The sequence below is a fragment of the Chenopodium quinoa genome, unplaced genomic scaffold (genome assembly GCF_001683475.1).
Source record: "Chenopodium quinoa cultivar QQ74 unplaced genomic scaffold, ASM168347v1, whole genome shotgun sequence".
Classification (NCBI taxonomy): domain Eukaryota; kingdom Viridiplantae; phylum Streptophyta; class Magnoliopsida; order Caryophyllales; family Amaranthaceae; genus Chenopodium; species Chenopodium quinoa.
The window spans coordinates 1,370,567-1,394,721 of record NW_018742238.1 but is presented as its reverse complement, the minus strand read 5'-3'; the positions used below and the strand labels follow the sequence as shown (position 1 = coordinate 1,394,721).

At 35.4% G+C, this 24,155-nt stretch overlaps 1 protein-coding gene across 2 annotated transcripts; it reads left to right on the top strand.

Moving 5' to 3' along the window:
* The first annotated feature begins 719 nt into the window (after window positions 1–719).
* On the top strand, window positions 720–24,074 carry LOC110735298. Of its 2 annotated transcripts, XM_021915480.1 has the most exons (18): window positions 722–1,458; window positions 3,905–3,984; window positions 4,560–4,610; window positions 6,030–6,545; window positions 6,679–6,933; window positions 9,157–9,222; window positions 11,206–11,385; window positions 11,972–12,023; window positions 12,109–12,390; window positions 13,922–14,032; window positions 14,796–14,987; window positions 16,790–17,065; window positions 17,340–17,960; window positions 20,646–21,121; window positions 21,199–21,259; window positions 21,362–21,430; window positions 21,854–22,327; window positions 23,499–24,074. In XM_021915480.1, the coding sequence occupies exons 1-17, from the start codon at window positions 1,186–1,188 to the stop codon at window positions 21,938–21,940; spliced, it is 3,648 nt and encodes a 1,215-aa protein (XP_021771172.1). In that variant the 5' UTR covers window positions 722–1,185; the 3' UTR covers window positions 21,941–22,327; window positions 23,499–24,074. The 2 variants fall into 2 exon arrangements, with proteins under 2 accessions (XP_021771175.1, XP_021771172.1); XM_021915483.1 differs by lacking the exons at window positions 20,646–21,121; window positions 21,199–21,259; window positions 21,362–21,430; window positions 21,854–22,327; window positions 23,499–24,074 and adding an exon at window positions 19,400–19,557 and having other exon boundaries at window positions 720–1,458.
* Window positions 24,075–24,155: the final 81 nt, after the last annotated feature.

The window sequence follows — 24,155 nt, the reverse complement described above, 5'->3', positions numbered from 1 at the left end:
CCCCAACAACACGTTTTGAGTACTTACATAACACTGAAAGAGTCTGTATTGGATTTCGCAAAGTATCACTACTTTAGCGGCGATTGGTTTATTCTAATAAGGCCTATGCCACATGTCATCTTACATTTATAATTTTTTTTAATTACATTATCTTTCTCAACTCTTTCATAAAACACTTCATCTTCATCTCCCGTACTCAATTCAACCTTTTCCTTTTCTCTCTTTAATTTTAGTTCCTTCACCTTCTTTTTTTCAAGCCTCATTTTGAATTAAAATCCTAATAATCTAATTTCTTTAATCATGTTTTTGGTTACACATTACACCCATGAGATCTATTGGTATATCCTCACTCGTCTCTTAATGCAATTTTCTATGAACAACCTGTGCATTGCACAGGCCATAAGGCTAGTTTCATTCATAAGTTTGTAATACATATATTTTTATAAGCATATTAAGCAATTTTATCTTTGTTAGGCTTTAATTATACTTTTTTCATTTTATTAATAATAAGATACATTCAACGTATATTTGTTTTTAAAATACACATATTTTAACATATGCCGGGTAACCGAATATCCAACCGGTTCCTTTTCCAAAAAAATTGAAAGTTGAAATTGGAATCGGTTACTAGACAAAATTGGACCTAATATTCCAATTCCAATTTTGAACTCGCTTGTTCCTAACCGATTCCGATTTTAATTTCGAGAACCGATTCCTTAATTTACTATTCGGAATTAGACCCAATATTCCAATTCTAGTTATGAACCCGTCGATTCTCAATCGATTCCGGTTCCAATTTCACTAACCCATAATTTTTGCTCACCCTGTCCATCATCTTTCAAGCTAGATCGCCACTTACTCTTAACCATCATCGAGACCAACACGTAGAAAGACAAAACTACCCTTCAAAACCTCACATAATCACACTCTCTTTCCCACTGACAAGAAATCCCCTTGGCCCCTCCCCCAAAGCGCCTGCCAGCTAATACGTGCTCACACACCGAAATTTAAGAATTTCTACATCTCATTCATTCATTCAACCTTCCTTAAACACAATATAACATTATAATAACAAAAATAAAAAACCATAAACACTTGTTCTTTCTTCCTCAAATGCAGACTGATTTACCATACTTCAAATTCCTTTGATCGCAGAAATTCCGCCATTGAAGGACCTCAATTTCAATGTCGAGTCGCTACAATAGCCCATCTCGTAGCCCTGGAAGAGGCACTACAACAACGGCGGCTTCGGCGTCGGCGAGGTTGCAGCTTGGTGCTGTTTCAAGGCTGAGATCTTCGTCGATTAAGAAACCTCCTGAACCTCTTCGTCGTGCTGTTGCTGATTCTCTCTCTTCTTCGTCTTCTTCGTCTTCGTTTTCTTCAATTTCTGCTCTTTCGTCTCATCATCCTTCGAGTAGTCCCTCCATTCATGCATCCGAAGCTTCGCGAACTCTTCGGGTTTGTTTTTCTGGTTTTTTATAGGGTTTGTTTTTTCTGCATTTTGATTTTGAATTGCTTGTTTAGAATTCTGCTTTTTAGGTTAATTGTTGTTTTTGTTGAAGTTTTTCTGTTGGGGTGGATATGTTTTGTTGATTTGTTATGTGGTGAATTGGATTGTTTGATTATATTTGTTGAGAATTTTGGTTTGGAAGTTGAAAGTGAGTGCTTTGGGAGGAATTCTTGTGTGCTTAATTAAAATTGTGGCAATTGGGGATTGATTTGTTATGAACATGAGTGCTTTGAGCTTCTTTAATTTGCACGAGCCGAGTTTTCGTAGTTAGTCAGGGTGATTGTGAAGTAGGGGAATGTAATGTGGAACTCTAGTATTGCGACGTGAAGACTGATCATTCATTCTTCAGTTTTTCTCATAAAGTGACAAAACCTTTGATTATTCGAACATGATTTGTGCCAAGGTTCATGGACCGTGTTTGTCTTAGTGCCACTCGAGCTTTTTCAGAGGGTAAATTTCTTTTGCAGGAGCTGCTAGAGAAGGACTTTTATATTGTATTATTTAAATTAATCCGTAGTCTACTACTAAAACCTGTTGTGCATATTATGTGCATCTTGTTTTGGAGGCCTGTTGGTGTAGTCAAGTAGTCATGAAGCACGGTCGATAAAGAAACTGATTGGTATGATAAATATGATTACCTTTTAGGCAAAGAATTTGGAACCTAAAGAACCATTATATTTATATGTTTCTCCAACCAAGTTTTATCATGGCTTTTAAGCATGCAGAATGGTATGATAATGTTGCTTTTAAAGAGGGATGAGCAAATTTGTTGAATAAATTGATGGTTTTGAGTATAAGCAATAAGCATGAGTTTTGCCATGGGAAGAATTACCTTGCAAAGGAGTTAATAATTTATAGGATTGTAATCAATTCCTAGACAGTATGTTTTATTGGGGGCAAAGATATAGTTTTTGAGGCTGTGGTTTTAAGGAATCAGGAAAAAAACAAAGTGAACACCTTTATACATCTTTATTGCTGTTTTATGGTATTTTTTTTTGTGATATTCTCTTCACTTTCAATTGTTTTTTGACAAAACACTTTCAATTGTTCAAAATCCCCAAACCCATGAATCCTAGTTCCCCACCCCATTCTAGGGGATTGAGTATTTAAGTTGCCTCTTATTAGGGAATCAGGGAACAAAGATGTCTAAATTATACCAAAAGAAATCACCATCTTTCCATTCCTTCCTCAAACAAATTCATTGCCATAGGCCTCCACACCACTCTCAGGACCAGCTCTTGCACTACCTCCCCCACCACCCCCCCCACCCCCACAAACAAAACAGTTGTATCAGTATGGAGAAAAGCAAGAATTAAATTTGTCCTGATTAATAATATCTCAGTAAACTCTATTCTTGATGAACTTATTTTCCTTATGCAGAAGGAAATTGTAATATTAGCATTCTGGCATATCTTCATTTCTTCCTAGTCCTAAGTCCACATATCCTTTGATGTATTTGTCACCAATTGTTCCTTAAGTTCTTGAAGAAAGAGTAGTAGTCAGAGAGATCTGACAAGGGAATACCTGTTTTTCAAGGTTGTTTTAATCAGGTTATGAGCTTAGCAATATCTGGTGTGCCTCACAACCAAAGGACTTTTTACTTCTACTAGTACCCATTCATTCTTTTTATTTAAGTAGGGTTGCATTATAAGGGAAGGGGAAAAAGATGGTGTGTGTAGTGAATTGCAATGAACCTGTGTAATTATTATTTAACTCTGCCCTAATGTTTCGATCATTCTTCTAGGGAAAATAGATGGTGTGTGTAATTTCTAGGATATGAAAGGCAGACATTTTTTTTGGACTCTAGCATTGCCCAGGATTAATACTAATAGGCCCCATCTCACTGGATCTTTGTCTGCATTGTGGAAATAGTGGTGGATTCTACCCGCGTTTTCTTAATTGTCATGTAGTGTGCAATCTTTGAGGGAAGGTTTTGCTCCTTTCATTTTTGGAATGCAGGTGTGTCTGGTGAGGTTTAGAAGAGCTAGGAAGAAAGCAGCTTGGAAGCAATGCTTTGCTGACGATTTTATGTTGTAGGAATGTGAAATTTATCTTCCTTGTAGACTATGTCTGTTATGGTTTTTAGGAGCTATTCATATTCAAAGATTAAAAAAAAGGGGTGATGGTGTTATAGTTGCTATTTTTGGAGGACAGGAGGTAGCTTGTTCTCTATCTTTTTACTCCTGGTCAATTGGGTGAGATTTATCTTCTTCTATGTGATTTGATATTTTGTACTTACAGGACTATTATATTAGTGGTGAATTGCGGCTTCGGTCAAAGCTCATTTGTGGCTTTTACATATGCGTTATACCTATGCTTACATGTTAAATAATTTTGTTTATGAGATGAAATATGTTAAATGATCAAATAACTGATGTCCATGGTGAATATCAGGATTATTTGGCCGCTCCATCGACGACTGACCTTGCCTATTGTATTATATTAGAACATACTCTTGCCGAGAGAGATCGCAGGTAGCTACTTTTGCTCACCATCTCATCATATCCAAGACAACATGCGTGTATTGATTATAAGTACACATTTGTATTTATAGAATATGAACACAATATCAGACATTTTTTTTACAATGGCTAATTGATGTAGAATGTTACATCATTTAAATAAAATAAATCAAAATAAAGTTATAATCCCTAAATATTTAATATATTTTACGATGCCTAATTCATTAATAACCTCAATGTCTTTGTTGTAGGTTGTGTCAATATATGTTTACATAGGTGTAGGCTAAGTCAATTGTTACATGACTAAATATTAGTTATTCTATTGCATTAAAAAAACAAGTACTTTAAAAAAACTGTTAAACTAATTAATTATTATTTTATATAGTCAGTGCATTCTCTGCAAAAATGTCTTAGCTTATTTTTGGCTCTATTGATCAATATGTTAGAAAAAGCAGTATGTAAAGGCTACAAGTTTATGAGTTTTTACACCCTATGATATGTAATTGTCTTCGTTGAGACATCCGGCATCTATGGTTTGATGAGAACAATAACAGGTTTAGCCACTGATTCTTATTTTATTTGTGCAGCCCTGCAGTTGTTGCAAGGTGTGTGGCACTCTTAAAACGTCATCTCTTAAGGTTTGTTTATCTTCTCTTGTTTGTTTTATATGATAATATACTCGTGTGTGTTTCTACCCATTATATGATAGAATTGCAGTTACAGGTGTCCAAAACAACCCGACCCGATTTAAAATCAAATTCAGATTTCGACTTGTATGGGTACATTAAGTTAGCATGACTCAAATTTAAAATAGTCCTGACCTAACCTCACCGAACCCGACCTACACACCCGAAATGGCACCTCAAATTGCAGCACTACTAAGACATTTTTTTCAATTTATAAAGGTTTCCAAAATATGTACTCCTAGTCCTTTTCACCTTTAAATCTTATGTCACTGGCAAATTTAGGTCAAATATAGGAAAAAGAAGTTGGATAAAAGCTAACAAAATAATTTACGACTGAAACTGTAGGTAAGCTTAGATAAACTTAAATTAGGGCCAACAGGTTCATATTAAGTTAGAAGTTCAGATAGTGGCAAGTTTAGTTTGAAGTCCAGGTAAGGAGTTTTTAGGTGAAAAGAAGAAAGTGTTGGTTAGAATATCTCATGGTTGAAGAATAAGAAGAGAGTTGTCCACTTCTCCGTTCCTATACTTTAAGCTTTTTTTTGCATGCTTAATTCCACTATGGAGTTAATTTTGGGCTCTGAATTACACAAGTTATTGTTAGTTGCTGACATCTTCGACGTGATTATTGTATCCTGGAGCTTTTTAGTTGCCTTAAGTATTTACGTCTCCATGTTTTGAGCCAAAATTTCCTTGTTCCTGTTAATTGTGTCTCTTGCTTTTGTGGATCTATTAATCTAAAAGTGATGGTTTTTGCTTCTAGCTCTCCACTTGAATGTACTGTGCTTCTTGCTTGCCTTTGAATGTGGGTAACACCCTCTTTTTGTCCAAAACTCTTTTGGTCTTCACATGGTAAAAGATCTATCAAGCATGGTAAAAGATATTTTGGTCCTTCACATGGTAAAAGATCTATCAAGCATATATAGAATACCATGTTGGAGACTTTCGATGTTGGTATGCCAATTTGAGAGATCTAGTTCACATATCCCAGATGTCTGGAATGCTAACAAACCTCAAGCAATACGTGTGTTGCCAAATTGTAGTTCGACCCGGGGGGGGGGGGGGAGGGGGAGAGGGGTGTCACAGCAATTTAGGTAAGCCTTTGGCATTCATGAAATCGATTGTCAGCCAAAACATACCTTTAGTGCTTAAGGACTTAGATTACCGACAAGTCTGCCATTATATAAAAATAGTTTAATAATTGCAACAAAGGCTATAAACTATTTACCTGATTGATGTTTCAGAGCTAGGTACTGTTGTCATCCGCCCTTTCTTTTTTCTTTTGTTTGTCTTAGGTGTTGGATGAGTGTTGTTCCTTGATACAACTTTTGACTTAAAACCTTGTGTTCCTTTTTTCCCCTGTCTTATGGTCAGATATAAGCCTAGTGAAGAGACGTTGCTGCAGATTGACAAATTTTGTGTACAGATAATTGCTGAATGTGATATTGGTTTGAGTCGGAAATTGTTGCCATGGTCACACTCATTGAACCAGCAATCTAGTGCTGCAAAGGCTCCGGTCAATGGTGCGCCTGTGCCTGTTTCTAGCTTTGCTTCTGCATCACTTAGGAAGTCACTAAATTATGTTCGTTCCTTGGTGGCACAACATATTCCAAGACGGTCATTTCAACCAGCAGCTTTTGCTGGAGCCCCTTCAGCGCCAAGGCAGACTCTTCCTTCGCTGTCATCTTTATTGAGTAGATCTTTCAATTCTCAGTTAAGTCCTGCAAGTGATGGAGAATCATCAGGAAGGATAGATACTACTTTATCTGTTCCTAGCCAAAGAAAGATTGAAAGTTCTGATGGAGTTGAAGATCTAGAATATATTACTGCTGATGTTCTAAAATGGCGCTGGAGAAGTGATCAAGACTCTGCTGCTAAATTAATTGTTGGGTAATTAATTATGTTGCATATATCTAGTCATAGCTGGTATTATTGCATTTTTAGGTCTCTAATTAAGAGTTTGAGATCATTATAGGGTATTTGTATAACTGTAGACCTAATCATAATATTTATTTTGGTGCAGTGATAAATATTTTAATGCCCAAGACTTGACGAGACCTAATTTGCTTGACGTGGGCGCAGCTGCCCTACTTGTTTCCGACTTGGATACAAAAAAAGGCCAACTGTGGAGGCACTTTGGTACTGCTGACATGCCTTATCTTGATCAACTGTTGCAGCCCTCCTCAATGTCTTCAGTCACCAACAGTGCCTCTGCTCGTCATCACTTGAGAATTATAACTGCATCTAAACGGACCAAATCTGGGTCTCAGCAGATATGGCAAGTTATTTTTGGAAGTGCTTCCCCCCTCCCCCCTTTCCCCCCTTAGTCTGGTTTTTTGTCTATCTTTCTTATGTCTATTCTTTTAATCTTTTACACAGAAGTAAAGGCATTTATGATCTGCGTTTATACACACTTCTTCCTTTATTTTACCAAGTTAGAATTAGTGTTGTGGCCACCCTTTTTGTCTGTTGATCAGGAAGGAAGATATATATGGTGTGGTCTCATTGTTTTACTTACAGAAGCACATAACACATGGATTTGAAAGCGATGAAAACTTCAAGAGAGATCTAAGAATTCCCCAAGAGTTGTTTGGTTTAAACTTGGATGTGTGAGAAAGAACCTTGGTAGTAGTGAGAGAGAAAGAGCCTGCTATAAGTTTTATTATCACCTAAATGTTAACCTCTTCCTTTTTTTTGGTGAGTTGAACTTCATGAAGGAAGAAGAAACTAGAGGAGTGAGAATAAGTGACATGGTTCTAGTTGGCAAAATCACCCATTGGAAAAAAAAAAGAGGCTCTTGTTGCTGAAACTGAATTAAAAATTTATGGAATTTATTTAAAATTGGAAAAAAAGAGGTTTTACATGGATGACTTGTTTGAATAGGCTTAGCATAAGTAATAAACTACAATTACACACATTTGTTTATGTCCTTGTTTAGTTGGTGAATCCAGGTTGTATTGTTTTTGCATTGTGAGTTATGAGCTTTCCTTTAGAGATGGTTGTATTGTTTGCAGAGAAACATAGGTGTTGAGTGTCCTGCCTTATTTTATCAATGCCTCTTGTGGCTAAGGTTTGCAATGTAGGGAATGTTGTTTTTTGCATATTGCTTGGACAATTTTTGTTACAATAAGCTTCTTGTAAGAAATGCCTTTCATTTGAGCATGATTTGGGTGTTTAATCCCTTGCCAAGCTTGACAACTATTATATGCAGTGAGAGACATCTCTTGTATACTTATCCTTTTTCTTCGTTAATTGCACTTTGAGGCTTTAGCTTTCACGTTTGTCTGAGATGTTAGTTCTGTCCTGGAAGTGATATTGGATAAAGCATGATGGAAGGTTTTAAAGGTCTCCCTGTCAGAACAAATCCCTTCGATTATAATTTTATTTAAACTACAATATATTGCAGCTGGGGAACCAGTCCTGGGTTGAACATAATTGAATTGATAGAAATCTTGCCAAACATGGTGGACAGTCGAAAGCTACCAAGTGCTGAAATGACCTAAATTAACAGGCCACTTTCAGAGGGTAGAAACACCACATGAACCTTAAGTTAACACTTTAATCACATTATCTTTATTTCCTAATATATTTTTGGCTAGTCAAATTATTTCAATTTTTGTAAGATATAGTTGGTAGTGTAAGAGTTAAGGTGACTCTTATACATGGAGATGACAGATGAGTGAAGTAATGTGAAGAAATTGAAGTTTCTAAAGGTTTTATATTTCAATAGTGAACTGTAACTCCTGAAGAGGAAGTCATGTGGCCTGTACTTAGATTGTGGTCAGGTAAGGAAGATTGTTTTATTGAAAAAAATGACAATACTGTTACGTATTTACCTTTATTTAGTTCAAATCTTATGAGAAGATGGACAAGGTATTGTAATGGTCCGTATCAAGAATTGAGGTTTCGTGATGAAAAAGGTTTTAGTGGTTAATCAAACAATTTATTACATAGCAACCTACATATGGTCCAAAATCCTATGAGAGGTGGATGAGGTACTTTCTACCTTTTGTTAGACTATGGTGACTGCTTCTGCTGCCTTTTACCAATATAGGAGTAGAATGTGTTGTAGATTGGTTGAAGGCCGTGGTGGTGTTTTTTTATTTTATTTTATTTTATTTGGGGGGGGGGATAATGGCCCTTTAGGGGAGTGTGAAACTAGCTGCTGTGGTTTTAAGATGAATGCATTTGAATTTTACTATTTTTTGGCTGAATAAAGTTTATTTTCCGGTAGATATTAATGATACTAGAGTCATATTTGTAATTGGTATGACGTAAACTGGGAAATTTATGAGCACAGAAGTCTAGGATGAATTTTCTATCTATCTAATTCAAACAGTAAATATGGATCTTTGGATAACTAAATGATCTGCTTAAGTAATGCTGGTGGTTTAAAACAACACAAATACCTTGAAAAGTATATTCATTGTTCAGGTGTTTGAAGTATTAATTTTGGTAACTCATGTTGAATCTCATAGCTGGTTCTCTTCTTTTTAATCAGGGAGGATTGTTCAGTGAGCACATTTCGGCCTCGGGCACGACCATTGTTTCAATATCGTCATTACAGGTAGGACATAATGCTGAAAATCTCAATTCTGCTGCAAGTATTTCCACTTCATCTTTGCTTAATAGTTGCTATCAGAAATCTTACAGTTGCCCTTCACTCGTGGAATGATTTTGCCTGTTTAGTTGCTTCGTTTAGATGCATCTGAGTCTTCTTTGGCTCTATAATGATTGTAATTCATAGTTTTCTCTGTTCTTTATTCTCTAGTGTAGAAGCAAAATGTCTCTTCCTATTGTAATGATGGTGGTTCTCATTTGGTGCATTGCTGTCTTTTCTTGGTCATTATCTAGTGTTTTTAATCTCTATGCTTTCTTGATCACATGAACAGATGCATGTGGTTGTATTGTGCTGCATTTATTTTGAATTGTTGTGCTGCATTTATTTTGAATTGTTGAGGATGATGATACTGATGGTCTGTATTGTTACATTGGGGATACTTTGCATATGCTATCAACAACTACTCCTTATACAGATCCTGCTGTGCTATGCCTTAGCTCTTTCCGGAAGACTTCTTGGGAAACATTGTCGGGGAAAAAAAATGAAAAGAAGTTCTTCCGTCTTTTTTGGTTGACACGTATTCCCTTTAGGGAAGTTATGTTTTTAGTTGTCACGGTTCTTGTTTGAGTAAGTTTTGTATTGTTACATGACAATTATAACCTCCTCCTTTCTCTCTTCCACATAATAAACCCCTTCTCTTTCCTCTCTCCTCCATACCCCTTGTCTCTCCTCTGTATCCACTCTTTCTCCTCTATGTTTCTTTTATCAATTCATTACTCTGTATGTTATTTTACTCTCCAAAATCATCAAACAATAACAATGAATATAGTTTACTCCGTTAAAAGCATCATCCCCTTCATTAACCGCAAATTTATGGAAAAAAACTTCTCACTTCTGAATTTCAATCTCAATTTCCACCTTCGCCAATCATTATATGAAGCCACTGGGCTTGAAGTTTAATAAAGCCAAAAAACAATTGCGAAAAAAAATCAAAGGAGTTGCTTGAATAATAGGGCCTGCCATTGTTGGATCTCGAGCTTCTTTATAATCTTCTTTTCTCTCTCCTCTGGAAGTTTATAGGTTAATTTTATTGATTTAAATTTTTTTTAATTAATTTTTTTTTATCTATCCAATATGTGTATCTAGTGCAGTGGGTCTTCTTATAAGAGGAGAGAGATTAAGAAACAAATAATCAAATAAAGACGGAGACCAATTTTGGTCCAGGAGGCTGTTTGAAGAGTATAGTAGGTTGGGTAATGTGAGGGAGTAAAGTAGAGGGCATTTTGATATTTTACATATCCTTTGCTTCCTTGTTATTCCGTATACGTGCCAAAAATGAAATGCATCTAATGATCCTTAGCTCTTTCTTGTTCTCAATACTTTATGTTAATCCTGTTTATTTATTTATTAATATTATCCATTGTGGGGTGTTGGGGGGGGGGGGCGGTTGAAGAAATAAGAAATACTTACGTAACATACAAAACGCAATGATAAATTCACCCTTTTATAATTTATTTTTTATTTTTATTTTTGTTTTTTAATTTTTTTATCACCTAATGTGGTATAATTATTGGGTTCTGACTTCAGACTTTAGGATCAGCTTGGAATCTTTTATGCTAATTGCTATTTCCTTTTTAGAAAATATATTGTCCATATCTGAATGACAAATGTGTTGCTGAAACTGTTTACAATAGGGTCTTACCTGTTGTAGTCAATCCTAACCAAACTTTAGTAGATTAAAACTGTCACATAACATGTTCCAATAATGAACCACTTTGTCACTCTGGAATTATGTTTCTACTTTGGTCTTTTTGAGTGCCTGTGAGGCTGCTAAGCCTTGTTATCTGCTGATAATATATAGCATGCTTTACACATAAATTAATGGTACTTCAAAATTAATAGGTAAAGCCATAAAACTAGAAAGGTTGTATGAACTTCCATGCTTATTTAGAGTTTTCACTGAATGTTTGTAATTTTTGCATGATTCAGTGAACAGCAGCCTCTAAAACTGAATCCTACTGAAGTGGGTGAGGTCATAACAGCTGTTTGCTCAGAGATCTCCATGCCAAATGCAAATCTAATGACAATTTCAACAGGATTGAGTAACCATCGCACAAAGCCATCCATTGATGTGGCTGTCAGTGTCCTTATTAAACTTGTTATTGACATGTAAGTTCTCTCACTTTTTTTCTTTTGGACAGTGCCTATGTTACTATTATTGGTGTACATCGTCTTTGGTTTAACGAGATTCTCATTCTAGATTTTAGTGTTTCCTCTGCATATACAAAATACATATTAGTAATGCTTATTTTATTTATCACCTATAGAGTGATCATCATCAAATATACTCTAGGTTAAAAGAAAATTATATAGATTAAAAGAAAATTATACTTGGTTTTCATTTATAATTTTGCTTTTAATTTCATCATTTTTTTCCCACATAAAAAGGGAGATCCTGTTTTTATCTTCTTGTACAATTTATAAATTTGTTTTTCCTTGTGTAAATTATTATTTCACATTATCACGAATTATAGGGTATTATCACTAATAGGTTACTATCCACTGCTTGTCAATTGTCATATGAAATATGAGTAGAATAGACATTCAACATTTGTCAAATTTTCTTTTGATTCACGGCTTGTGATTATTGTATTCCTAGTAACCACCTATAACGTTTGTGAGTTATATGTGATTGTTTGCTGCTTCTAACACATTTTGTTGGACTAAATATATTTCCTTACTTTTTTGTTTGCAGGTATATTTTGGATCCTGGATCTGCTGCTCCTCTTACTTTATCTATGCTTGAGGTACCCTACTGACTAGATACACCTTTCTTATAGTATTCTTGTAAATTGGTGTTTGTGCCTCTTAACCCTAGGAACTTGTTTTCAGGATATGGTTTGTTCTCCCAGACTGTCTTCTAGGACTCGTGCCTTTGACTTGATATTAAATCTTGCTGTTCATGCTCACCTATTGGAGCCTGTTGTGCTGGATGATGTTACAACTATTGACGAAGATTATCCTCAAGACTTATCCTTGGACAGCGAGGCTCAAGTGGGGAGTCAGAGAAAGAGAACAGATTCTAACAAAAACGCCGGGGATTCCTCAGCAATTGATGATTTTGAATCCTGGATATTAAACATCCTCTATGAGATTCTTTTACTTCTAGTTCAGGTATGTTCTGTCGTGCTTGGCTATTTTTCGTTTTCCTTTTTATTTTTTTACATTATTGGAATAGCTACTAAATCACCAAATGACCACTAGCTTGAAAATGGAAAGTGTCCAGCGAGCATGCTTCATCAAAGCTTATTGGAAGTTGAATCTAATGATTCTAGTGGAGGAGATGGATATTTAAATATATATTATATGAAGTTATGTGGAATGCTTTCTATATTTCTTAATGTGAGAGTTTAAACACTCAATAGTTCTATAATTTTGCTAAGTTAAGTCATGATTTGTCTGGTTTCAAACGCCATCAACCATTCAAATTGGGGGAGCATTTGTTACACCCAAATTAATTTCTTGACTTATTTTGACTTTGGCACTTGACTAACAAAGGGTTGACTCATAAAATGACATAGTCCAACGATGGAAAATGTGATTTAACAACAAGGCCCAAATGGAAAGCCCTAAGGATGGAATGGAGCCGGTTTAGTAGCAAATAGAACATTTTGAATTTTATGAAGACCGGCGCCAAGAGACATAATAACCGTCTGGCGTTTATTGGAGTTAGTGGGATAAACCGCACTATATTTGTCTATAAATAGAGGAAGATGTCCAGGAAAGAAGTATTAGCAAATCAATCAACAAAAGCATTTCATTTTCTTTAAGCTTTCTTAGTTTTCCCTTGGCTTAGTAGCCAATCAATAGTTTAAAACTTTAGTATGTACTGAAGATAAGACGTTCCTTCTAATTGTATGAACATGAAGGTAATCTTTCCTTCGACTTGTACGATTGTAGCCTTGACTCTATCTCTCAATTAATGGAAAGCATTTGCATCTTTTGTCATATGTTCACCTATTCGTTTCTTTAGCAATCTAACTTGTTTAACTTATTTGAGGATAACTTCTTTACTGTTTTGTTGTGTTATGTTAGCGAGGTTATCAATCTTTTGAAACCAGTAACAATAGAGGCAACCCCTTAATACTCTAGAACAAGATAGGGTATTTGACTTGTTTGTAAAGAACACTATTTACCTCAACAAGTTTTTTGGCGACTCCTTTTGTTAGAACACCTATTGAAAATGCATTATTGTCATGTTTTTCCTCTTTCTACTTCCATTTGAAAGGCTAAGGTTAAGCAGGTGAAAGCGTTTGTTTGGGTTACTTGATTAGATTGGATTGGACTTTGGACATAGGACATTTTCTAGTGCATTTACACCCCTATCACTAGGTTGTATGTTTGGATACCACTTCAGTATGAGTTAGCCCAAGTTTTTAGCCATCTTTGTCTCAGCCCAGGGTTCTCATAATATGATGAAAAAGCTATATTCTGCCTGGATATACCTTTGTAGCTATATTCTGTTCTCTAAAGACACTTGATAAATGCGTGCTAGTAATGTAAGCAGCTGAAGTATAGTTGTCATATATGCTTGTAGTTAGTTAGATAGATAAATAATGATGTATCCTGGTAGTTTTAGTTTGTTAAACTACCACATTGAATTTCTGGTTTATAACATGTGATCTTATGTTTTTGAAATGTGCAGATAGAAGAGAAACAAGAATCTGTCTGGGCGTCTGCTTTAAGTTGTTTGCTTTATTTTGTTTGTGATGGAGGCAAAATACGTAGGATTCGACTGAAAGGCCTTGATATAAGGGTGAGTCCTTTGCTTCTGTAAATAGGATCTATATTTTGCTTTGAAATTTTTAGCTGCATGCTCTTTGGAAATTATTAGCTGAAAGAAATGATATGATGGCAGCTTTCCTCTTTTATCCTTCCTCTCTCTCTCTCTCTCTCTCTCTCTCTCTCTCTATGTGTGTGTGTGTGTGTGTTGGGGGGGAGGGTATTTTTGTTTATGTTTACTATCAAGAAATATTGATGTTCCTAGATTTAGTTGTTTAATCTGTATAGCGAGCATTTATTTACTTTGAATAGCACACATGCTGATGCAGAACTATGACCATAAATATCCCTAATTAACTGTAAGTGGAAAATTTAAAAAGTTGATATTTTGAACTATATAGTGAAACTAAACAAGCAACATTTTGCTTGATATCATTTGCTTCTCATTAATTAATAAAAAATTGGTGTTAAAGTTATTAATGCAGAGTGGTACGAAACTAAAATTGCTACGATTAGTTTTGTACTATTGCTTGATGAAAGTTGCTTCTCAATTAGTAAAAATATGCTGTCAAAGCTATTATAATATTTATTGTTTGCTTCTCTGTAAATAGTAAAAATATGCAGTTGAAGTTAGTATAGTAATAATACGAAAGTAAAACATTTGACACGGAGGATATATACTTTCAAATATTACCTATCTACATCATCAAAAATCGAGAGAATGGGTTGAATTACCCTATGCTCTTCTCAATGATTTAATCTGTTGACTGCTATCTCTTATTTTTATCCATTTTCAGGTTGTAAAGGCTTTGTTAGAAGTTAGTAGAATGAGCTCATGGGCAGAAGTTGTCCATTCGAAGCTCATATCAATATTAGCAAGGATGTTCTATGATCTTCCTGATGAACAGGGTACAATTACTACAAGTACCCCCAAATTTCTTGCAGAGCAAGTTGATATGATTGGAGGGATTGATTTTATCTTCCTGGAGGTATGCTGTCGTTTGTACAGGATCTTAGCTCCCCATGTGTGCTTGTCTCAGCCCCTCTATACCCCTTTTTTTTTCTCTAAATAAGGAAAGGATCTGATCAAATGGTTTGTTAGTTGTAGAGGTGCCTGAAATTCTATTGCTGATAGACCATTATAATCGGTTCAATATTTTGCCAAAAATTTGATCTCTCTCTTTTGATGATTCAGACACTCGGACTGCAGATTAAACATCCTTTTAATTATTTTTATTTTTTATATTTTATGTTCCTTCCAATGTTACATTTACAGGTATCCCTATTAATTGCTAGGGATAGATATGTTAGATGTGATGTGTAGTTGTGTACTGTCATAGATGGAATAGACAAATTATTAATTTATTTTTTTGACATTATCCTTTGAGCGTAATTGGGGCATTGCATCATAGTAGACTTGTCAATTTTCGACCCGACATGCAAAACCCTACCCGAACCCGACACGTTTTTGTGGGTCTTGAACATCTGTTTTTGACCCGTAACCCGATTTAACCCGAACCCGTTAAACCCGTAAATATGCGGGTCAAAACCGACCTGAACTAGAATCCGACCCGTCGTCCCAATTTTAGGGGTATTTTTTTAATAAATACATTTATTTGAAAATTAATATTAGTTTATTGATTAAGTTTGATTGTATGTCTACCATCGGACATTCATTTAATCTCTTTTTCATTTATCTATCTCATATAACTCTTGCTCAAGTCCACACCAATCACCTCCTACACCAACTATTGACCCACATTAATTGTATCTGCATAACCCACATCACCGTCATGCCACTGATTGATATGTATGTCTACTGATATTATGTCAAGTGATATTATACTTCACATATATAATTATGTTAGCCTCTTCCTTAAATTTTGGGATGTTTAAAAGTTTTCTTTTAATTATATTATCATTTTTTATTAGTTAACAATTGATTTGCTTTGGTGAAATGATGATGGTTTAAATTATGTAACATGTAATGGCTAATCCAAAATAATATGGTGAAAATGTTCGATTAAAAAAGTGGAAAAATATTTAGCAAAGTAAGCTTGAAAAATCAGAAATTTCTAAATATTAGCCAAAAAAATTAAATAAAAAATTGTAAAACCCGTTGGGTTGACCTAAACCTGAAACTCTGGGTTAGGGTTGAGCATTTCTCGACCCGTAACCTGAAGTGACCCGTGACTCAGAGCGACCCGACCCAAACCGACCCGATCGACAGGTTTACATCATAGCCATTGATAGGATATTTGGGATAAAAAAATTGATACTCCCTTCGTTTTTAAATACTTGCTCCACTTTCTATTTTCGGCCGTTTGTAAATACTTGCTCAATTTCCTATTTTGGAAAGCTTTTTCAATATTTAATTTATTTCTCTCAACTAGTGGACCCAATTTAAATCATATTTTATTAATTTTATATTATCTCTCCTCCAATTCTCTCAACTACTTTTGCTTTTTACAATTTTTTATTCTTCCACCATCCCCACTACCTCCATATTTTATTACTTTTTCCAATTTCTCCTAAAACTCTGCGCATGGAGAAATGGAGCAAGTATTTTAAAACGGAGGGGAGTAGCCAATTAGACTTTTAATTAAAATTAAATTCTCATTCCAAATTTGACTGATATATAAGCAAAAGAATATAGTTCACTGTCAGTTTAACGTGTTCTGTCAAGGTCCTCAAGGATGTTCATGTACGCTTTAATATTTTGATGTTCTGTACTTCTGAGTTCCAAGTGCAATTTTCCCTTCTAATTTTGTCTTGTCACTTTTCAATGCAGTATTCACTTGCTAGAACAAGGGAGGAGAAGAGAAATCTTTATTCATTGCTTTTTGACTATGTTTTGCATCACATTAATGTAGCAAATATTGCTACTGGAGGCCCTGAGTATTTAGTTGATGAGATTCAACCCCTTGCGACTTTGCTTTCTCTTGCCAATGCTCCTGAAGCTTTCCACATTTCTGTTAATCTAGGAGTTGATAGGATTGGAGAACTCTTGAGAAGATCAGTGTCTTCTGCATTGTCCAGATACTCAGACAGTGAACAACTGAACACCGTAATCTTCTTCATTTTGCTTCCCTCTTTATTTCATCTTGTATGATTTATTTTATGCAAATGTTCATATGAATTAAAGTATTTGTTCTTTGATATTATCCAAATATTAATTGGGACTTATTAGCCATGCGTTTTCTTGAAGAAATCCTGAAGCTGTTATCGTTGCTGGTTTGTTAATGGTTTTGGCCTTATAGGCTGTTTGTTCAAATGTTACAAATCTAAGCTTCAAGATGTTCGCATTTTAATCTATGTTGGTATTGCCTTCTTATATCCAGATCCTTGAGAAGGTTATGAGTGAGTTCGATTCAATTATAAGCTCATTTACTCACCTACAGAAAGAGTTCTCCGATATGAGACAGCACACCAAATCATATAAACTTTTGAAAAGCATCGACGATGGAGTCATAGGAAGGAATGTTAGCAACAACGCTAAATTATCGTGGGCTACATTGCACTCTCTTCTTCATTCTGATAGAATAGCTTGCCGTCAGAATGGATATATATGGTTAGGTGATCTGCTTGTTTCTGAAATTAGTGAGGGGAGTGATGGAAATTTGTTTTTGAGCATCAGCAGCTTGCAGCAGCAAGTTGCCTTAGTTGACCTGAAAGATTCTTCTGCTCTCTCCGATATTCCAATGTCTATCTGGCTTATGTGTGGCTTGCTGAAGTCAAAGGACAGCACAATCAGAGCAGGATTCCTGTTTGTTTTGGAAGTACTTCTCATGCGATGCAAGTGTCTTTTGGATGAGAATGAGCTTGAGGATTCAACCAGAAACGGTGGCGATAGTCTTCCAGATCATTGCCTTCAAAAGGCAAATTCAGTGATAGACATCATGAGTAGTTGCTTGTCTTTAGTGGCTCAGATAAATGAGACTGATCACTTCAACATTTTGAAGGTATACTCCTCAATCCTTCTCCTACTTTTATACTCAAACCTGGCTGCAATGATATGTCAGTTATAAATTTGTGAATAATTGCCCACTAACCTGTTTACCTGACCATGGTCTTCTTGATACAATAACACTATGGATACGATAGGCTTCTAGTGTTTTATGTGAGTAGTAGAGATTTTAGATAAAAACAACAATTGCATATTTCCTTTTTTTTTTTTTGGGTGTTTTCGAAGATTCGCGTACATGGGACAGTAAACTATTTGCTCTCATTTGTGCAAAAAGAGATACGTTTTCTGCCACCATTATAGTTGTCATTGATTCGTATTATTTCTTACATCGACAGTTTCAAAAAAAAAAAAAAAAAAAAATGGGGGCTGGTTTCATGGACGCTAAAAATTCTCTAGCTCTGTAATATAAAATACTATGCAAATTCTGGTGATGCCTATCTTAGTAGTCCATCTTGGGGGTGAAAGAATAATATTACTATATCTTGTGTCAAGAAAAACTATCTTGGGGGGTAAAGAATAATATTGCTATATATGTGCAAATCACTATTCTTGTGGCATGTTTAAACTTTGAAGTGGGTTAGATCAAGTGACGTTTGGTAATACATCAATGTAGGCCATAGGAAATGAAGTTTAATTTAGGAACTAATAGGTTTAAGTTGGGGACTCAGCATTTGAAGATCATAATTCCACCCATTTATGCACATTGGTCCTTTACTTTGCTTAGAAAGGATCAGTGGTAGATAATAATTATGGTAATTTTATAGTTCAACATATATCCTGTGGTCAATAAATGAGTAAAGCCTTTTCCTCTTCTGGGTTGGGAGAAGCAGTGTATTAAAGTAGGGATATTTTTGGGAGCTTCTCCAGTCAAGAGCCGCCTGGCTCTCATACATGGAAAGGAAAGAAATTAAGAGAACATGAAGGGAAAGGATTTAAGACATTGAGAAAAGGATTTTGAATCGTATTATATGGTGTAAATAGGGAAAATAGATCTTGAATTGATTCACCTTGATTAACATCGACTATGGGAAATAAGGGTATTTATTCCTTTTCATTTTCTTAATTCATGGAAACCAAAGGGGCCCCTTGAATAGTATAAAGATTTAGATGGATAGGATTTGGGAATTGTTTTTTCCATGACAAATAGCTTTCTTCTGCCGTATGTTATAAGAGTCTCATATCAATTATGAATTGGAAAATTTTCAGTAAGAACATTGGCTTGTTAATGAACTGAATTATAAGCGATAGGTTTCTAATGCATAGTAGAAGTAGATACATTGATTGGAATGACAAAAGGAATAGTTTTCTATTCAATACACTATCTCTCTCTTTCTCTAATTCTATCTGCTAGAGTCAAAGTGAAAGATCCTAGGCTCTGAGATCATCATTCCCATTTTATTTCAGTATATATCATGAATTCATGATTGTTCTCAGGATTAGTCATGCTAATTGATGTGAAACGCCGTCGCTGATAATGACCTATGGCTATCAATGTCCTATACAAAATAAAGAAACCGAGGTGTTAGTGTTTTACTTTGATCAAGAGCTTGGCTGAACTTATAAAGAAATACCTCAAGATCCACTGGTTTCTCTTTTTGTATTCCTCTAAATGCAAAGACCAGCTGGACAATGTGCTTTTCACCATGGTCAATCTTTCCTCTTTGGATTGAAGGTTAGATTTCCAATTTTGAGTCTTTTATGGATCTTCTCAGTAATTGGGTCTCAAAATTAATTTCTCTGGGAAGGATCCCCAAATATAAAAACCTGCATAGAAGATGGAACTGCTGACAGCTGCATTTCATGCCCATGGAACCAAAAAAAAAAAATCACAAATGTTACATTTCCAAGCCAACTAGAGCTGATTGAATTTGATCTTTTCAAATACTTGAGGGCAACACCTCAAGTTTCCTGTTGCTTGCATCATATCGACTATACTTGGATATTAATGATCAGTTTTTTATTCAAAGAATAGGCCCATTTTTGTTGACAAAACAAATATCTTTTCAAGTATAAAGTGCTATCTATTTCTGTACCACTACTAGGTTGCTTTTTCTTTCTAGGTTTTTCATAACTGATCTTAAATAATCTACATTAATATCTGTTGTATATTTGAGGGAATAAAATCAGTTTTTTCTTGAACATCTGACCCAAAATTTTCTAGCCAAGTTCCTTTTTCTTCTGATCCAATTTTATTTATTTATTTATTAGTATTTTTTTTACTGAAAAATTCCGTTTCATCAGCAAAGAGCAAGTCATAGACTTTAGAGTAGCTTTTGTTTTCCATAGACCTGGCTATAGCCCCTCCACCACCCCCCCCCCCCCAACCCCCCCACTGAACTTTTATTTCTTGTTGAATTAATTTGAGCATCCTTCACCAAAAACTTAAGAAAGCTTCAGAACTTTTAAAATTTTGCATTATATATTGAGTGTTGCTGCACTGAGCTTTTTGAGCCTACAGCTATACATATATGAAAATGATGTGCCTGTATTTAGGTTGAAGGAACCTTTTGAATTCATGGGATGCATTCATTGTTATTTAAGCGGTAATTACAATAGTTAATTCTTGTGTGTAGCTGTATTCTATGTTTGTGCAGTCTAAGCTACTATTAATATGGCATGAATGGGAAACGATGTTGAAGATGTTTCTTTAGAAATATGATTATTTGCTATCTCTGTGCAGATGTGTGACATCCTATTCTCCCAGCTCTGCCTGAAAGTCCCTCCAGCATCTACAGATGCAGGTCATCTTGGTGGAGGTTCTAATACCATGGATATGAACAATAAGGCCAATTTAGGCGAATGCGTTCCCTTGCAAGAGACTATTCATCGTAGAGGACTTGAGGATGTTGATAACTCCTGTAGATCATTAGTTTGTGAGACATCATCGATGGCCGCTTTGCTTCTTCAAGGAAGTGTTGTTGTTCCACTGCAGTTGGTTGCACGTGTTCCAGCTGTTTTATTTTATTGGCCCTTGATTCAACTTGCTGGTGCTGCCACAGATAATGTTGCTCTTGGAGTTTCTGTTGGCAGCAAGGGAAGAGGAAACCTCCCGGGCGCAACGTCAGATATTCGTGCTGCCCTTCTTTTACTTCTAATTGCAAAATGCACAGCAGATTCTGATGCGTTTCAAGAAGTTGATGGTGAAGATTTTTTCAGGTAATATCTCGTTTGTCTGTAAGAAATTTATATTGTCCATGAGTAAGTCAAAGAAATGAGCACTTTCTCTTTTGCAGACAACTTTTGGATGATACGGATTCGAGGGTGGCTTATTACTCTTCTGCCTTCCTTTTGAAGGCAAGAAATTTTATTTTGTGTCTAATTGTTCTTTTATATGTGTGACTTTAGTCTCTTCGCTATTATTAATATTTACAAATAGTTCTGTATATGTAATTGCAGAGGATGATGACAGCAGATTTTGAAAATTACCAACGTAGACTTCAGCAACTTGTTTTTAGGGCTCAGCAGGTATAGTCTAACTACTTCCTCCATTTTTTTTTAATCGCAACATTTGAGATTTTGCACTATTCACACAAGCTCCTTTAGCCACCTTTTGTGATCTATATGTTAGAAATCCATAGTCATGTACTCATGTGGGATCTTGTTAGATTTGTCTTGATTTATACTTTCACAATATTAATTTTTTTTTTTTTTTTTTTTTTTTTTATATATAATTTTACTAATGTAGAATAAAAGATATTAATGATATAATATGTGCATTGGCAAGTGTGAATGACTGTTGTATTACCAAGGATAAAGAAAATAAGTACGCGTGGTTGCATGCATGACGTGACTATATACAACTCTGTTTTATCTCCTGTTTTGGTATTATGCTGGATCTATCACCTAGCTTGACTCTCCTTATCATTTCTTTTTAACTTTATACTGCAGAGCAACAATGAGAAACTGTTGGAGAACCCATATCTTCAGATGCGTGGGATACTTCAGTTGTCAAATGATTTTGGAAGTGGATTGTAATGAAAGAGATTTTGAGACGTTGCTTGTCTCTCAATGCTCTTGGTCTTCTTTTCTGTAGTTGAATGAAGCAGAGAATGTGGCTGAGATGTGGGGTTTGGAGCAAAATTGTGTCTTGGTTTTGGCCATTTGCTGTTTAGGATGGGATGCCCTACTTTGGCTCCCACATTTCGGGTGAGAGGTATCAACGAAGATGATATAAGGCCTGATTACTCTTCAGTAGCTAAAAGAAATGAAGTTCAACATTGGGGTGAAGTTCAGGATTAAGGATGCAATTATGAATTGAAATTGTGAGCAGAATTGCTGTAAAATTTTATCAGAGTAGCTCACATCAGTTTATGTTCCTCATTCCTTTGGTTGCTTCACTCACATAAGACTTCGTCTGCACAGGTATTACTGCTTCCTATGTAGTTGTTTCAGTTTTAATAGTTGGTCGTTTCAGGTAGATTTGATATTTCCACAGTTTACTCTGCAAAAAGTGCTCTTTTCTTTTGTTATTTAATTTTAATTTATATATTTTTTTTTTATCATTTTTGGTTTAACACCTGAATTGTTTCTTCAATCAAGTAATCCTTGAATCAAGGGTAGTTGATTTAGAAAATACTAGGACTCGAAGCACCTATTAGAGCAAACCAATAGTGAGTTCTAAGAGTCAATCAAATAGATTTTGTTTACTCTCTTCTTACAACATGTCTAGCCAGCCAGCAATTGGACCTGATTGGTCCTCGTAAGGCTTCCCCTTCCTTGAACCAAGAGGCTTGGACTATTAGTCCGCTTAGAAAACAAGGCTCAGGACAGGGGCCTTACCGTCTCTTAGATCAGACTTTGCTTTTCCATGCTCAAGGCTCCAGGCTAGAGAAAGGATATTGTATATCCGCTGCTAGGAAAAGGACTTAAAAGGCTGACAATAGGTTGTGACTTAATGTGAAGACTTGAACTACATACATACATACTTTTAATTATCGGTAAAGCCACTGTCATATTGGATTACGATAACAAGCACATGTGCCACCCTCTTTTTTACTCATTCTAGGTCAACCCAAAGAGAACCCGGTACTTGGTTGGAATATAAAGGGCTTTTGTTCATGAGCTAGCTACATATTTGATACAAGTATTTGACTATTGACTCTTACACGATTTATTGGACATTCAACAAATGAGAATGATAGAATTTTGTTTGATCGTCTTTGTTTTGGTTTAATTTACACTTTATTGTGGCCTTGTGCGTGCGCATGTGGATTCTTCTTGTAATTTTTTTTCTAGTGAGACCTATTTTCCGTAGACAAAACTTGTAGATTATCATTTTTGGGAATTGATCTTGATCCTCACCCATATCTTGAAACACCACACCTCTCTCTTGGTGGTTGGCAATCCAAAGAAATCAACCAGACATTTTGTTTATTTATATGTTTCTGTTCATGAATCGTTTGAGTCAACTGCTCCCATAGATTGAATATGTTGATTGTTGTGTTTTAGATTATATTTGTTAACCTACACAATCTTGCTTGTAAAAATCTGTACTTGGTGTTTTCAACATTGTTTCTAATTACTGGTTTCCCAGATCTGGATACGATGATTGGTTCATTTTTGGAGAGTTATTGCCTGAGTAATACCCTCTGTTAATTGTACACTGGAAGAAGAGAATCTTGGAAAAGAGATCCACCCTTATACATATTTCCAGAATTCCTTACGGCGATTTTTATAAGCCTGGTGAAGCCTCCCTGGCTGACGATTTTAATAAAAGTTTAATGGAACTCGGTGACAGCTTGTAACAATGACTTCTTGTAGCATAATGGTCAACTTTGAAGCTAGAGATAGATGGGAAGGGTGCACATCTCCGCTTTTAAGGGGCTGCTTCCACCAGAAAAAAGGCGTCAATATGATACACCTGACACCTATTTTCCTTAACACCCATGTAATTTATTCATTTGATTTGCGCTGTAAATTTGTAGTTTTGCCTTTCTTCCTGATGCAGTTTTGTAATAGGCAATCCAGTTATTTACTTTTTTTTTTTCCTGATATGTATCATATCCAATTTTGACGTACATTGGGAAATTATTCACCAAGTATGTTGTAATTTTTGACATCTTGTATAGTGAAATGTTTCAATGCAAAGCTTGATATCAGGTTATGAAAACATGTCGCCTTTCCGGTTTATACTGATCCAGCAAGTACATTGCACAAACTAATGTCGATACGTGTACAACTGTACAAAGGC